The sequence below is a fragment of the Gasterosteus aculeatus genome, chromosome 7, assembly GCF_964276395.1.
Source record: "Gasterosteus aculeatus chromosome 7, fGasAcu3.hap1.1, whole genome shotgun sequence".
Lineage (NCBI taxonomy): Eukaryota > Metazoa > Chordata > Actinopteri > Perciformes > Gasterosteidae > Gasterosteus > Gasterosteus aculeatus.
The window spans coordinates 18126801-18141657 of record NC_135694.1 but is presented as its reverse complement, the minus strand read 5'-3'; the positions used below and the strand labels follow the sequence as shown (position 1 = coordinate 18141657).

Below are 14857 nucleotides of genomic sequence, written 5' to 3'. Positions count from 1 at the left end.
CAAATACGGGCCCACTATTTTGCCGATGTCACTGGCCAACACGAGTTGGTATGCAGCCAGAAGTGGATGTGCATCCAATACATTGGGAGAAAAAAAAAGATCAAAACAGCTTTGCAAGGACGGTCACCAAAGAAAATGAAAGCAATCCCTCCTCCTACTCAGCCACTGTCATCCTGCACTTCTGCCCAGACAGAAACTCGCCACTACAAGCTCAGATCCCACTGCAGGTTTCCAGTTATAAAATCCTCAAATTGTTAGTGATCAGTTGGCCGCTCCAATATCACTGACCTGCTGGTTTAAATGGAACTTGATGACTGAACACGATCATGCTGGAGTCTTTGTTCTCTCTGTTGCCGATGTTACAATATATTGATTGGTGTCCTTGACACTATAAAACTACCTTTAAACAACACTGTTCTTCTATACATAAATCCACAGCAGGATTTTCCCCTAAAAAGTTCTCTCTTAAATATCTAAAACACATCAGCTGACCAATTGGCTACTGGCCCTTTTCCACTCAGTCGACTTTCAACACAATCAGGTGGTATCAGGATCTAGGAGGTAGCTTAACGCAGGAAACTGTATATATTCAACATATTCAGAAGAACACGGGCCTGAGAGTCCCTTTCCAGACAACAAAGCCCATAATGGAACACACCGTCATTTACCCTTGAACAATAAAGTCTGAACAATTCAAATGTCTAGACGCCATAACAGCGCTCCACAACGAGCCTTTACCAGTCACATTCAATAAATGCACATCTGGCAGAAGCAATCCAGTAATGAAATGCCTGGGCGACCTTTATTGACATTCAACAAAATGAGTCTCCCTTCCTTCCTCCAGGCAAAATAGGTTTCCCCATTGTGGGAGAGGGGGTGGGGCACAGGTAATCAAGGGATTAGTCCCTCCAGCAGTGTGGGAGCAGAACCAAATGGTGCAGATATGTCACAGACAGCAGAGAGCATTTGGCCAAATGTTTAGCTGGTGGCTTGTGAATGAAAACATGCTTTTGGGAGATACAAACAGCTGATGACAGAGCTGTGACACAAACGTTTCGCCACCTTTACAAACCCTAGTTACTTGTGTGCCGTTGGTTTCACCCTGAATGAAAGTGTTGTACTTTAGGTTAATCAGAGCATTAGCAGAAGGTGAAGAGACAACGGGGGAAATTGAGAAACGGTTCTCAATCGTCAAAAGATGCGCCGAGAAACCACACCTTATAACAATCATCATCCTCATAATAATAACAGTGCATGTTTGCTTTTTTTATGAGAGATATGTAAAAAGAAGTTCTCAGGTGCTGGCGGCTGTATTCTTAAGGGCAGCTGCAGGGGGGAAAGTACAGTAAAGTCTCATGCCGTTTTGAGTGTGCCATATATTTCCATGTTTGGACAGAGTGCAATCTTTGCACCGAAAACCTGTGCACCAGTATGCACACTATACCTACTGGTCAACAGCATGTCTTTCGTCAGACCCAAGGCGAGCGTGGAAGGACGTGGCAGAGCGCGAGGGGTGTGGGGGGGGGGCAGTTCTGGCTTCAAAACTGTGAACGAATGTGACAGCAAACGCAACGTCGGATCCCCTCGTAGAGCCTCTATCCCTCACTGCACCCACAGACAGACAGACACAATCACACAGACAGCAATGTTTGGGCTGGAGTAGTGCGAGACGAATACTTCAGAGATTCCCCTCTCACTGCTCCATCAATTATTCACAAGTCTTACAACGTGTCCGGCCAATGAAACACTCACATGTACCCACACACAGACACAATGAAAGGAATCGTCTACACATTTCCACTACAAAGTTTAAGATTTCAGAAGACAATTGGAAGAAACAAGGAGAAATACAAGGAGAAACACGTTTCCTTATCAAACGTTAACTCGATCCACAAAACCCGAACTCTTCTGTGGTATACAATGCCAGATAGGATCAAGGAGATCTGATTATTAACATCAACAGACACTATAAGAGCAGCCATCTTTCTATACACACCATTTATACCGGGGTTGAGGAAGATCATGCAGTCTTCCAGCTACAGTTTCACCCACTTGCATTCTGCTGGGGAAACACCAGGTCTGCATCTTCTCACAATGTTTTACTCTCCAGGAGCTGCAGAGATTCATTATATTCTTATAAAAATGTGTCCTGCCGTACACACATACCAAACAAAGTCAGCCATTATGAATATAATACAAAACAACAAGGACAACAAAGAAAACCCCACTGCAAATAATGGCTTGAATACTAACAATAGTGTAAGACTGACAGGCCCGGAGACACAAAATAACCAAATAATCTAGTCTAGTTCATAGTATGATTCTCCCTGTCAGCTTCTGATGCTGAGGATCTCCTCCCATGTTGCGTGTTGACAGTTCATTAGGGGTTCTCACTACACGGCCATTGTTTGGTGATTGGGTAATGAGGTGGTGGGGGTGGGGAAGACGGCGGGCAATGTTGCACACAGGAGACTACTTTGGTTAAAGGATGAAACCACGGATACATTCAACCCAACAAAGGAGAAAAAGAAAGTCTGAGGTTTCATGAAAGAACTGGTGAAGGAAAACATAGCAGAAATAAGATAATAACTATTATTAATCATTCCTTTCCAAAGAAGAATTGAACAAGCTATTGAGCTAGCCTTAAATTTAGCCAAGAATGAACATAACCTGATATTAGAATATGGTGTGGAGAAATGCTTAAAAAAAAAGGTCCTTCACGGTGACTACTATAATGAAATATTATGTATGCTTTATTGAGAAAAAATGCAATGCAATGAAATAACAATGAGACAATTTTAAGATAAATGATAAAAAGTATAATGTAATTGCATAGTCACACAAGTACAGATGATGGAACAGAAGCAGCGCATTGACAGTAGAACGTCACTCAATAAAGTTTTTCATTCTGTTAAAATGAGCGAAAGAAAGTCTGATGATTGCAGCTCAACCCGTCTGTTCATCTTTAGTCAAACGCAGCGGGCGCTGTCTAGTTTAGCAAACAGGATTGATGGCACGTCAATTCACGTCAAGATTCATTGAAGTCAGTCTTATCGAGGTCACGTCCATTTATACTGTACAAAAAGTCATAAAAGTAAATGTGTTCATGTTAATCTCCCAATATGTCACACGATAAAGCAACTAAATAAAATCCCATATCCATTTTACAATAATTACCGTAAAGTTTATCGGGGTCACCTCCATAATTCCACAATATGTCAATATTGTAAAAATGATGACGGTCATGGCCACACAATGTAAGATAAGTTGATTATTACTGGACGGGCCAACATAAAAGCACATGTGCAGTCTGTGGTCACGGAGCAGCTCAACATGGCACATGTAGATTCAGTTATCTTCATGGTGTCTTATAGAGACATTGTACCCAAAGAGGTACTTTACTTGTGTACTGCATCTGCCAGCTGTATTTAGTGCCGCTGAACAATCAAAAACTACTACTTTTTTTCCATTTATTAGGTACATAACAATAATATCCGTTTTGGGATTGGACAGAGTAATTCCAGTTATTCTGGAGGCACGTCTCACTCTGTAAAGACAATGTTACGAGCGGCCATTGCAAACTTTGACATCCGATGGGTTTCCTATTGATTTTCAATGTCAGTGATCTGATCTAACACAAAATACGGGAGGTGTGAAATTATGGACATCATCACCGGCAGTCAGCAAAACACTTACTAGCCCTCTGTTCCTACTACAGCTGATACAGCACGGCCCTGGATGAGGTGTCGAGAAAATGCCGACACACAAGTTCAGGGTAACATCCCTGTGATCCAGCACAAACGATAATCCAACAACTTGTTCTAATATGTAACACATATTCTGTTTGAACCTGTAACTTCACCATTCTGTTTATGTTTCAGCCAAGATATTAAAGTGCAAACCAAAAGGCTTGAGCAGTATTGAGTTTTCTACTATTCTTCCACAGGCCCCCAAACGTTTTGACGGCAACCATCACAAAAGGCACCTGCCGACTCAACAAATGTTTCAAACTCACCCTGCGAAGGCCTTCCGCTTCGAAACCATTGAGGTTTGCATAAAGCGAGTGGTGCCTTTTCCCCAACAATGACGAAGTGACGTTCGCCGGGATCGGGACGGCCTTGTCCGAGAGCTCGCGCTGCTCCTCGTCCTCCTCTCGCGACCCCCTCGACTCCAGCTCACGTTGCCCGGGAGCCTCCGCCGCCTCAACGCCCTCCATGTCTGCGTGTGCCGGTGCAGGCTCGGGCTGCTCAGGCCGGGTGCAAAGGTCATACATCGCTCACTGTCGAAGTCAAGCGGCACAGGCGGAATCAACAGGACTAAACGAGGCGCCCGGCTGACACAGAGCCATAGCAGTGGTTTCTTCAGCCGGGGGAGAATCACCCGGAATCAGCTGTGGCTGCTGGACCTCAAAGCGATAAAAGCTGTCACCGTCCTCTCCGGCGGCTCACGGAAACTGTTACGGTCATGCTCGGTTGGGTTGGTAGCCCCTATAAAGTGGGGATAGTACGCTGACAGAAACGGTACCAGTGAGGTTCCTTGTCTCTGAGTCTGTGTGCCATATCCAAGACCCAGCCCCAGTTAAATCAGCAGGTGTAAAGAACCCCCCCCCCGCCTCTTGCCGCTGTGACGTTTCTCCGAAACGAGGACAACCGGCTCCAAAGGGATCCACAATATTTTCGAGCCTTGGCTTAAATGCGTGTCGTCCTCCTGCTAGCATTCCCCAGCATCCTGTGGTTAGTATTCATCACAGAGTAGCATTCAGACCCCCCACCGTTTCTCCGTGCCGTACCGCTCTGCTATCGTCAGAGGATGGCGAGGGGGGGGACATTAGTATAACTACATGAGCAGAAAAACGGAAAAGACACAACAGTCCATTTAACCTTCGTAGCGGCGAGATAGCTCAGGGAGGCCCGACAGATAGCAAAACAAGGAGAGACGTGCAATGGAGGAAGAAGGTACCAAAAAAAAAAAAAAAAAAGAAGAGATGGTTTTAACTAACAGGTCTCCACTCCGGTCCCCGTCCTCTCAGCGAGGCGGAGGTGTGGGCGGCACGTTGACTCTCCGGCTGCGAGTCTGTCCTTCTCATTGACGCCGCTGTGTGCAAGAGGCATTTCATCCACATCCAATGCGGCTCGGCAGGCGGTTTAATCCCGTCTCGGTTACAGCGTCATATAGGTGAAGAAAGAGGACGCAGGGAAAATGTGTGTGTGTGTGTGTGTGTGTGTGTGTGTAAGACAGCGAGTGTCGCCAAGAGAGCAGGGGGGTGGGGAGGACTGCTTCCGCCGTCCTATCACAAAAAGGCAGGCTTTGAGTCGGGGCCCAATCATGACCGCGACCGGAGCCCGTTTCCATGGAGATGACGCTGGAATGATGTCGGCTGCCTCTTGAACAATCAATAGGCATCCACACTGCGACGTAGGGAGGCTGCTGGAGGCAGGCAGGGGAACAAGTGGGTCCTGTCCAGGCTAATTCGGAGGTTTCAGTGTAACAAATAACATGTCTATGAGGTGATGAAGGCTGCTTTTGTGTTGGTGATATAGCTCTAAAAAAGTGTAAATGCAAAAGAATAACTCAGTCGGTTTACTAATGATCTTGTCATTTAGCCGCACTGCCCAACTCCCTTAAATAATATGTTATTTTAGATCCAATGAGCAACTGAGCAAAGCAGCTTAATGAATCTCATTAGTAGGCAGCGGCCTGGGAGGGCTGGTAGGGGGTTGATTAACTTATTTGGGAACAGTGAATAAAATAGAAGGAAATAATTTGAATAAATGAATAAATGCTGCTGCTATTAAACTAGTAGTAGTAGCTTTGAGTAGAGAAAATGCATGAGTTTGGAATCCGTATTTCACAACCATAACAACTCACTGGGACTCGTGGTCAGTGGCACTTAAAACTGCCGCCTGCTGCGACAGAATACGTGCAGCTGGTTGCACTGGGGTTTAATGGCACAGACAAAGAAAGCGTCCTTTAATAACCCGATCGCCTCTGTTCTGGTGCAGATACTGATCTAGTGCACCGGATCGGTGCGAGCTGGGGACAAGTTGGTAAATTCCACAAATCAATCAACTCGGGTGGAAAATAGTCATGTCCACTAGAGTGGACTTCACAACTGTGGAACAGATGCTGTTGTGTTTGCATTTGAGAGTCGGCTACTATCGCAGTCAGAAATGTTATTTTAATCATCCGCTGCGAACATACACAGTATCAAAGTGCACATAAAGACTGCTCGCTGAGGCTTTGGCGTGTGGCTGTTTTGATGAAAGGCGACTGTCTGCCTTGTGTTGCTGTAAAAAGGTCACTGTTAGGAAAGCCACAGCCGGGTGCGGCAAAGTTAAAAATAGACGTAGTGCCTTCATCTTTTTTCGCAAGTGGCAATTTTCTGGTACACCACGAGTGTTTACCGTCGCTCAGGCTGAAAATCAAAGTGACATCCTATCTTACGATTTGTGCACTCAGTAACACAAGGAATAAAAAAAAAGGTTAACTTTCACAGATGGAAAAATGTAAGATTCTCAGCCAGACAGATCACTCCGGGGAGAGTAGCTTCCTACTTTGTCCGAACGCGGCACATCACAGCTTCAGCGTATTCCCTTATTATTTACAGTGTGCTGATGGGCCGTGTCTGGAACCAAGCCTGCTGACGTGAACTCCACTGACCATTACTTACGACAACAAAAGGAAAACTCAAAAAGGTCAACCAAGGTGCCGACAGGAAAACAACCGACAATCAGACAGCCGTGCTGTTGTGGACTTACGTCACGCTGAATAGAGCAGACGTTTGGTGACTGTAAAACAAAGGAAAGCGTCCAGGCAGCATAACTCAATGCATGTCAGACAGCGTTACGCTCGGCACAGAGTGGGATCGACGTTCAGTCATCGCGCTGACATATTTTGACAATGTGTGCTGTCACGAGAACAAAGAGCCGACTGCTGGTTAAATACATCTCGTCCAACTGGGTTGTATCACATCAAATAACGGAAACACACTTTTCTATCGTTTTATCTAAACTGTCTTTGGATTATTTTAGAAAATCACAAATGCCATTTAAATAGCAAGCACACCATACATAAATGTGTATCCTCACTGTTGCACCTTTCTTCATAAGCAGCACTCAGAAATATTCTCATAATGAATTAACTATTTCTGAATTTGCAAACAAAGAAGAAAAAAAAGAAGCAAAAATAGCATTGTATTCAACCTAAAAAGGAAATTTTAAAAAACAATGAAAAAAAACTATTGTCATTAGCAAATGTAATAAAGTGAATAACAATTGACACACTATTGAAAATATCATATAAATAATTGAAAGAGGCACGAGTCGATTATTGTTTTTGAGGGCCACGCAAGCGGGCCCGGCTGCTTAGACACAGTTGGAAGCTTTGATTAATTATTAAATTTCCTCGCTATGTCATGAATCCAAAATTTGAGAAAAACTGACCCATTTCTGCCACTCGAACAAGAGTCATGAACAGATGCACCCACATGTGCTCGCATGTCGAATCATACTCCTCTTGTTGTTTATCTATCCATCTTTACACTGCTGGCGACACACCACTTGCTGCCCTGACAAACATTACTGGCGGCTGAGAATTAGACCATGTGCTGAGCTTGGTTCAAATAGAAGAGATTTGAGGCAAAAGACTGACAATAAAATTACATTTTGTATATCGTCAATACGTTTTGATGGTATTGGTTAGCATTGCCCTCCTGTATAATTACCGTGATGATCATCTTTTTATTAATTTATTCCAAGCCTAGTTCTACATTGATTTACATCTCATTAAAAAGAAGAATGTTATTGCTGCAATCCTTCTGGTTTTCATAATTATGTAATGAGACTATGGAGTAAAACCCCGACAGAAAAAGACATCATACGTTGTCTATATGCCAGGAGTGCAACCAACACACAGTAAGCAGCTCCAGAGTTAGAATAGAAAACACTAAATCCTTTACACTCCCTTTATTTGGGAACCATGTGTGGAATTTGGAAGACTGAAATAGCTCACCTCCATGTCTCCGTCCGTGCATTTGGAGGACTCAGCGCAGCAGGGGGGGCGGTCGTCCCGGCCGGCATGGGGAGCGTCGTCAGGGTGACAAATACCCAGGAGGCCGCTCCGACAGGTGTCCACGACTGCAGCGGTGGTGCGGGGGTCTGCGGCACAGAGGGCCCCCCCTAAATGCGGCTCTCTCCCAGCTGGTTTGATTCTCCTATTAGCCGAGTGGGGGGCCGTCTGGGCCCCGTGTGGCGAGGCCCCTGAGTAGGTCAGGAGAGGCTTTGTCTGGCAGGAGTTACTGCCGTTTTCCTGAGCTGATTTTCTTGAGAGACCATTAGAAATGTAGCTGGGGTGTCCTGCCCCGTGCCTCCCCTGCAGCACTCTCCCGTGGGCCTCTAGCAGGTGGCAGAGGAAGACGGCTTTTTCCAGCTCAAATTCCTGCCTGTGACACAGCTTATGGACCGGCTGCTTGCCCTTTATCTTCTCGTACAGCGTCAGCAGCAGATGATCAAGCTTCCTGTAGGTTTCTCCACTGCACAAACCTAAAAACGCTTTCCCTGTCGACCGCTCTCCGTCAGAGGGCCCGTCCTTCCGGCCCCTTTTCCTCGCCGCCGGCTCCCTCACTGCCTGCTGCCGATCCTGCTCCGCCTCTTGCAGGAGGCACCGGCGCTCCACAGAGAGGGGTCCACGGGCCCGCCGGATCTGCTTCTTCTCTGCTTCCCAGTCAGTCCGCAGCCTCCCAAGCTTCAGTCCGCAGTCCACCTGGACCCGGCACGGCTTCTTGGACGACAGTGTTGGAGGGTTATCCCTGTCCGCCCTCATCACGACCCGTTCACGGCACAACATGCGAGGAACGGCAAGACGCGTGGATTTCTAAAAAGGGTCCATGCAATCGGAAATGAGAGGGCCGTGCGAGTGGGCGACAGTTGGTTATCAGACATGCAGCGTGCAGCGATCACCCCAGGTCACTGAAGAGGCGCGAGAGAATAGCAGAAAGCGTTACAGCTGCATTCAAGTGTTTAAGAGGTTTTCAAGAGTGGGGAGAGCAGGCAATGATTTCACTATTTATGTTAAAGGAGGGATTCAGATGAAAAGGAGAAGATGGCAGGACTCGGAGGAGCTTTAGAAAAGCAAGCACATTAAAAATAAATTAATTTAGGACTTTTCAGAAAAAACTTCTCTATGCAGTAGTGAGCAAGGCGGATGTGTTAAAGGTGCGAGCTTGGTAAGTCTTAACTAGTTTGTATGGATGCATGCATGACGTAATGGTGAATTACATGTGCATTCCACCGGCAAATCAGGGCTACCGGACACTTGTTTTAATGTGTTCTATCCAAACCGGGCAGAACTAACAACTTTTAAACAGACAACAACATGAGAATAAAACAGCACGAGCACGCAACAGGTGGACCGCTAGCGGTCACTACGGAGGACGGGGTCTAATTCACAATTTAGCAAGCTATTATATGTCCGAGCAGCGATAGGTCATGCCAATTTATTTATGGCTATTTAGTAAGCCGCATAACAGTCTTACGTGTATTGAATGACCACTAACCGGTGTTAGCTGTGCGGTTGCGTCCTGTTAGCCTGTTAGCTCACCGTTACGCGTTCTGCCCACAACTCGTATCAAACTCAACAGCGGACTCTCAGGTCTCATGTTTTAACTTCTCGTCGACGGACTCCGCCTCTTTCGGCCAAGATGCTTATTTGGCCCGCGTCAAAAGCAGGCCCGCGGGGGCCAACGAGTGTTTACGTCGTTGTTGTTGTTGTTAAAGGTCCGGGGAGCCACGCTAGAAGGGGTTTGTTTACCTGTGAAGCGCACAGTGTCACGCGGCGTCACTGCGCTGACCCGTCCAGGCACAATGATGCCTTCACGTGCGCCTCCTTGCGTCCCCTCTCAGCGCGTGAGCACCGGCTGCAACTCGTTAAAACTTCCGTAAATACCCAATTGAGATTAAATGTCGATTTTGAAAGGAAAGGGCAATGCATTTGCAAAAACACACCGAGGTGAGTTATGCTGTTTAATAAAAGTTTTTTAGTTATTCTAGATATCCGTATCATATGCTTCTAGTTAAACGTTTTCCTACCGCTTAACCCTCTACTTAATATACAGTTAGGCCTTTAGTAGCTGTATTTACAGATTTGTTATTTGTGCTTTTTTTACAATAATTTCAGTATTGCCAACACTCCCTGAAGGCCACATAATCATTGAGACCTTCTTATGGACGCGCGGATGGCCTCCCGATTCATGGAGGGAGATCTCCACAAACGTCGGAGAGGTGCACAAAGTTGTGGAGGAAAATATGGGACAAATGTGCATGCGCGGCACCCGTGAATTCTTTAGCGAAAATCCCTAAACCAAAACCCATTCATTCTCTATGTTAGTGCTAAACCACTACGGATGTAATATATCTTTGGCCACCGGTGGCGCTGTTGTGCGGACCGAGCGTGTACCCGGATGTAAAGCGTTTCTCCGGACATTCTCCGTCAGTCTACCCGGGAAAGAGCACCGAAGCGACAGTCCACCTCCGTCGGACCTCGCGCTGTGAGGAAGTCACTAAACAGTAAGTCAGTGACATATAATGTGTAATATTTATTTATCTATCTATATATATTATTCAGATAAATATGCAGCGATTGCTGCTGTACGTCATTTAACACAGATTCTAACTGTTCATCATATACTGTTTAAACATTATATACTGTAAACGTACTTCGAGAACAGCCAGCTATAAATGTCTTTAGCTGTAAATACTAACAATATAGTATATGTTGCACTATACCCTGTATATTTATAATGCTAATAATTTTGTATATTACATTATATTCTGTATACATATTATGCACATACTGAGAGAATAGTAAACTATAAACGTCGTTAGCCATAAATACTGTACTTTAGTACAAGTGTCATGTCTATAAATGCATTTATGTCAGTGTCACGCCACATGTTAGTTTATAGTTCACGTGTGTTTGACTGCATCAATTACTAGTTGCATATCACAGATGTTACTCAACTAATAAATGAGGATCTTGTAATAGTTTAAACGACCAGAATTGTTTAAAGTCAGTCAAATGTAAACACATTAATGCCTCAATGATTAGGATATATTATTATATTATTATATTAGGAATATATGATATATTTGGCATCACGACTAGTTTAATCTTTCATTAAAGTTCATTTTGATGCTAAGTCCCTGAAGCCCATGTACGAGGGACTGGCACAGCGCTACAGCGCTGCAGGCATAGAAAAGGCACAATACCAGTGGGTAGACAGGTAAATTATATCAATATTTTTGACCATCATTGGTGACACAAACGGCTCATAATCACAACTTAGATTACTTTTCATTTTTTTCAGTTTAATTAAAGAAAAGCCTTTTGTATTAAATTTTATTAAGGTTGCCGATGTCACTTCTGGTAACCTCCCGAAACACATGTGCTTCAAGATCACATTTTAATGCAAACGTTAATATCAAGCTGGACTTGTTTTACTGCATGAGGCGGTTCCTCCGTGAGTGTGTGTCTGAGCATCACGTCCTGTACAGTTCCTTTGCTCAGTTCCTCTGGACTGGGACCACTAGTGTGCCAGTTTTTACGATGTGTTGCAATTGTTCACCCACCTCCACCTGTTCAGATGCTGACTCAAGCCTCTGTTGAGAAGATTGCACTCGACATCATGGAAAAGCAGCAGGAACAACAACCACCAAGGCAAAAGAAGGGACACACGAAAAGGTGTCTTTCCTGTGGCCAGCCAAAGTCTAGGTGTGAAAATGATGGTTCTTCAATCCACTTCTTCTACCAGCAGGGCCCGGTCCAATACTTCTACTGCTCCACTAAAGTTTTTAAAACTTATGGTGCTGAAGGTCTGACAAACCCCAAAATGCCTTTTGTAGACTTTACTGAGACAAAGTTCTCTCAGCTAGAACTGGATGCCACACAGAAAAGGGTGGCAGAGAAAGGACCGCAGAAGAGGAAAAGAACTGATCGCCAGTCCGCAGGTCGGAAGTGTCTGTTCTGTAAGATGGAACTGAAGCAGGGCCCATACAGTCGTCACATTCACACTGGGTTCCCTGGAGTAACAGGGAAGTATATTTTCTGTTAAAATCTTTTCACTATACAAAGACCATGGACATGGAAATGACGTGGAGAGAGTTCCAGGGGTCTGCTTTCTTTGAGAAAGAAAAACAGAGATGGGAGGCTGAAAGGAGGAAAGAAGAGAAATAATAGGGGGAGTTCCATCCAGCATTTTAAGTCCAATTATTTGTAATATACATGTTGTAATTAGTTTATATATTGGTTTCTTGCATTTGTGACTTTGTACATTACATATTATCTTTTTATTTATTCTTTATATTTGGTTTTATGGTTTGATATTCATTAGTTGAATTATTTAGATGTCTTTATTTCGGTAACATTTTTGTTTGTATAGGACTATACACGTTAATAAATATATTTCAATTACTAATGTCTACATGTGTCATCAATAAGTGAATCACTGTAGTGAACAGTAAAATAAGTTGGTCTGTAAGTATAATCTAGTGATAACCAGTAGACAGCAGATTGGAGTAAACATTTCCTTTATTTGTTAATAGCTGAAAACAGCATAATGACATTGAACCACCGACCTTGTGGTTCCCAGATCACCCTCTCTACTCCATGCGCCAGTTACATTTCAAACCTATGAAAGAGTTTAACTCTAAGTGTCGCAAATGAATCTGATCTTGACACTGGATAATGACCTCAGCTCTTTCGTACAATTGACGCTGTAAGACTCTGTAAGAGTTAAATCAACTTTATGCAGTGTGATTTCAACTCTGCACTTCAACACTTTTGTCTAACACTGGAAAATTAACTCTAAGAATTTTGCTGTGCACTCTCTAAATAAATGAAGGCAACTTGATGCATTTCCCTGAAGCCCCAACGTGGAAACGAATGAAAAGTCTGAGTAGCTGCTGACGGGAGTCTGAAGAGCAGCAGCTGCCAGAGCTGGAACAACAGAGCCGGGGCAGGAATGCTTATACCCTGGAAATTCAATAAGCATTTCATGTTAAAGAAAGAGAAGGGAGAATGGAAGACAACTGTGCGGTGTCACAAACTACCTCCTTTTAGGGTCCAAAGACTCCAACATGACGAAGCATCTTAAAGTAAGTTTATCTTTTAATTAGCCAGGGGTCGTCACCTGCTGTAGTTCTACTGCTCACCTTGCTATTGTGTAGTTGTATCAGCCAGACGTGCGACTTTACATGTCGCCGGTGGGTAACGTGTTCGAGGCACAGCGGACACTCGCCGACCAGATACGGCGTGTGGAGCGGACCAACCCGGACTCCTTAGTTATTGCCCTCGGGGACTTTAACAAAGGAAATCTCACCCATGAACTTCCTAAGTACAGACAGTTTATTAAATGCCCCACCAGAGAGGAGAACACGCTGGATCACTGTTACACGACAGTAAGCAGGGTTTATCACGCCGTCCCTCGTGCTGCACTGGGACACTCTGACCACGTCATGGTCCATCTGATTCCTGCATACAGGCAGAAACTAAAGCTCTGCAAGCCTGTGGTGAGGGAATTTAAGAACTGGACCAGTCAGGTGCTGGAGGATTGTCAGAAAAATTCTCACTCGACACCAGCGTAAAATCATCAAAACAGGTTATTTAATGTTCGCAAACAGGATGCAGAGTTGACACACATACAAGTCATACGCCAAGCCTGCTCAAAGGTTTTCATCTTTGGAGCAGGTATATATTCTGCAGGTATGGCATCAAAACATAGGGATGGTTACGCACGTACAGAAGACTGATTGTTTACCCTCACAGGACAGAACGTCCGTCCCGAGGCCAGCGCCCCTAATCTCGGCAGACAAGATGTCTGCCAGCTGAGGGTAGCAAAAACCCTGTGTAGTCTAGCCTTATTGATATCATGACACACATTATTTGCAGTTTTTCCAACAAGGATCTTCGGGCGTGCTTGGACTGCACAGACTGGGATGGTTTCAGGACTGCTACTAACAGTCTGGATGAGTTCACAGAGGCTGTAACCTCTTACATCGGCTTCTGTGAGGACAGCTGTGTACCATGATGCACCAGGGTGAGTTTCAACAACGACAAACCCTGGTTCACAGCGGAACTCAGAACACTACGTCTGCAGAAGGATCAGGCATTTAGGAGTGGGGACAAAGACTTGTATACAGAGTCAAAATACAAGTTTAGCAAGGCGGTGAGAGATGCTAAACGACTGTACTCTGAGAAACTCCAACAACAGTTCTCAGCAAGTGACTCTGCTTCGGTTTGGAGAGGCCTCAAACACCTCACAACCTACAAGCCAAAAACCCCCCACTCCATGAAACAGTTTCTTCCCATCGGCAGGCGGGCTCATCAACAGAGCCCGGTCCCCCACTGACTGATTCTGACATTCCACCGGTCACTTTCTTTCATAGTGCACACGTCACTTTACTGTCATTTTTCTCGTCACTTTGTCACTTGTTCGCTAGTGCACTTTATTTTTTAACTTTTAAAATAATTTGTAACTTTAAATTTATTCTCTTATTTTAACGACGGACCAATGAAACTATCGGCCTACCTTCACAAGTTGTCACTATTGATTCGTCAACCCAGCCGTGGTAGTTCATCCAAACACCGGCCAAATGGCTAGGTTCAGGGTATATGCGCAGATACAGAAATCCCCTCATCTTCATATGCAGCCCTCCTTTAGCCAAAGAAGGAAATGGACGAGATGAAAAAGATTCCTCATTCGTCAGAGGCCGTGCCATGCTACTGTCCAGACGATAAAGTTAGAAAAAAACACTTCCTAGAGCACGGGGAATGAAATATACAATGGCAATGATATTTACCAATG

The 14857-nt window shown here is 44.7% G+C and overlaps 1 protein-coding gene and 1 long non-coding RNA gene across 31 annotated transcripts in view; one reads left to right on the top strand and one right to left on the bottom strand.

Moving 5' to 3' along the window:
* tspoap1 (TSPO associated protein 1) overlaps positions 1 to 9871 on the bottom strand; it is a 49355-nt gene extending 39484 nt beyond the window's left edge. For 20 of the 30 annotated variants that reach the window (XR_013468262.1, XR_013468263.1, XR_013468264.1 and 17 more), the window contains exon 1: positions 8011 to 9871. Coding sequence is in view for 26 of the 30 variants with exons in the window: in XM_078106161.1 (XP_077962287.1) it covers positions 8011 to 8844 (834 nt within the window). In the remaining 4 variants the exon portion in view is untranslated. Of the gene's footprint in view, positions 1 to 4015; positions 5244 to 8010 lie in introns of those variants that run through there. The other 10 variants (XM_040180336.2, XM_078106163.1, XM_078106164.1 and 7 more) reach the window with 7 other exon arrangements.
* Positions 9872 to 10199: 328 nt separating this feature from the next.
* Positions 10200 to 12465, top strand: LOC120821592 (uncharacterized). The gene is made up of 2 exons (XR_005712568.2): positions 10200 to 10562; positions 11639 to 12465. It is a non-coding gene; the product is annotated as an uncharacterized LOC120821592 (long non-coding RNA).
* Positions 12466 to 14857: the final 2392 nt, after the last annotated feature.